The 1,597-nt window shown below is 26.2% G+C and overlaps 1 protein-coding gene across 1 annotated transcript in view; it reads right to left on the reverse strand.

The window, feature by feature from the left end:
* Positions 1–1,023: 1,023 nt before the first annotated feature.
* The window catches only part of LOC108570513 (adrenodoxin-like protein, mitochondrial), an 829-nt gene continuing 255 nt past the window's right edge, over positions 1,024–1,597 (reverse strand). The window contains exons 2-3 of the mRNA XM_017932386.1: positions 1,236–1,483; positions 1,024–1,165 (exon numbers count right to left, since the gene is read on the reverse strand). Coding sequence (XP_017787875.1) covers positions 1,062–1,165; positions 1,236–1,483 — 352 coding nt within the window. The 3' untranslated portion in view covers positions 1,024–1,061. The remainder of the gene's footprint in view (positions 1,166–1,235; positions 1,484–1,597) is intronic.

Genomic DNA, 1,597 nt, shown 5'->3' on the forward strand with positions numbered 1-1,597 from the left:
TTGCAAACTATTTAAATATTAAATTGTTTACTGCCATAAAAATTAATAGTTTAATTTTGATATTGAACAAATTTTTTATCTTTATTCATTTAAAGTATTCCACTGATTCTTGTAATGTAGACAGTATTTTTCTATATATTATTTAATAAAATATCACAACCCATTTTTTGTTACAAATAAGTACAAAAAATTATTTTTTCAATAAGTCCGTTGTGATGACTCATACCAAATGTGAGATACACATGTAATCATCTTCACAAGTGTAATTTTGTATGACATTGTGTGGCTGAATGAATGTACTTCTATTTAAATTCTTTTAATTATGGAGTATGAGTGTAGAATGCGATTGATCTGAGATATTACAACGTGTCTATAATTATAGTGATCAATAATGAACAGAAAATATAAATAAATATAGTTTGTACGATAATTATATGACAATGTTGGTGATAATAATTATCGACACAGAGACGAGTATGGATGCATAAAAAAAAGTGCAAGTTTACGTATGCATATATAAGCTGATAAACGCGGTATGCATATAAAAAGAATATGTATACATAAACTATTGCGAAAGTTATCAAACTGGGAAAATGCATAAAGGTGCCTGCCAGAAATGGAAAACGTGTAAACACATTAGTGGCAGCGCTCAAACGTGATGTTTGCAAAAACTTATAGGGTATTTTCACTAATAATGTAAATGCTGCAAGGTTAGCAAATACGATTTTAATTCACAGATTCATTATATCATAAATGTTTAAATCTTGTATCATTGTAATTAAAGATATGTATCATAATCCAAATGTATAAGAAATAAATATATTGTACCATGACGATATGTCATAAAATCAAGTTTGTTGTTCTAAAATTATATGAAATACATTAAAATACTTTTTGAAAATGTAATATTTTTCTAAATCACTGGTCATTAAAAATACCAAGAAATATGATAATTAATTTATATTATACTTAAGTTTTATACATTACAAAATATAAGTTTACAATTGTGCTATGTAAATAAAATATATACATATTAACCTAGATACAAGAAAAAAGATACATCAATGAGGAGCTGGTGTGTGACCATCTACATAGAAATTTCTTGTAGCTTGTGGCAACTCCAATTCTATACCATCTAATTCCTTTGTTAATATAATTTGACAACCTAAAAATATGAAGCTTTATTAATAATTTGTAAAATTAACATTAAATATGTTGTAGTTCTTCTTATGTACCTAATCTAGAATTTTCTTTTAAAAAAGGTGCTAAATCTAACAGATCCTCTTCCTTCTCTTCAGCTGTTGGGAGTTTATCTGTATAATCATGATGTACATATACATGACAAGTGGTACAAGCAAGAGATGCTTCACAAGCACCTTCCATTTCAATACCATATCTATGGGCTAAATACAATACATTATCTCCCACTTTTCCTTTCACAGGTATTCTTTTTCCCATTTTGTCAATATAAGTTACATTTACACTACACATTTAAAAGATCATATGTCAGTTGAAATATATATTGCTAAGGTTCTCATTTTTATAGGTAACATATTTATAATATTTATTTATAATTATACAACATATATGTTAATTT

This window comes from Habropoda laboriosa, unplaced genomic scaffold, assembly GCF_001263275.1.
Source record: "Habropoda laboriosa isolate 0110345459 unplaced genomic scaffold, ASM126327v1 scaffold61, whole genome shotgun sequence".
Taxonomy (NCBI): domain Eukaryota; kingdom Metazoa; phylum Arthropoda; class Insecta; order Hymenoptera; family Apidae; genus Habropoda; species Habropoda laboriosa.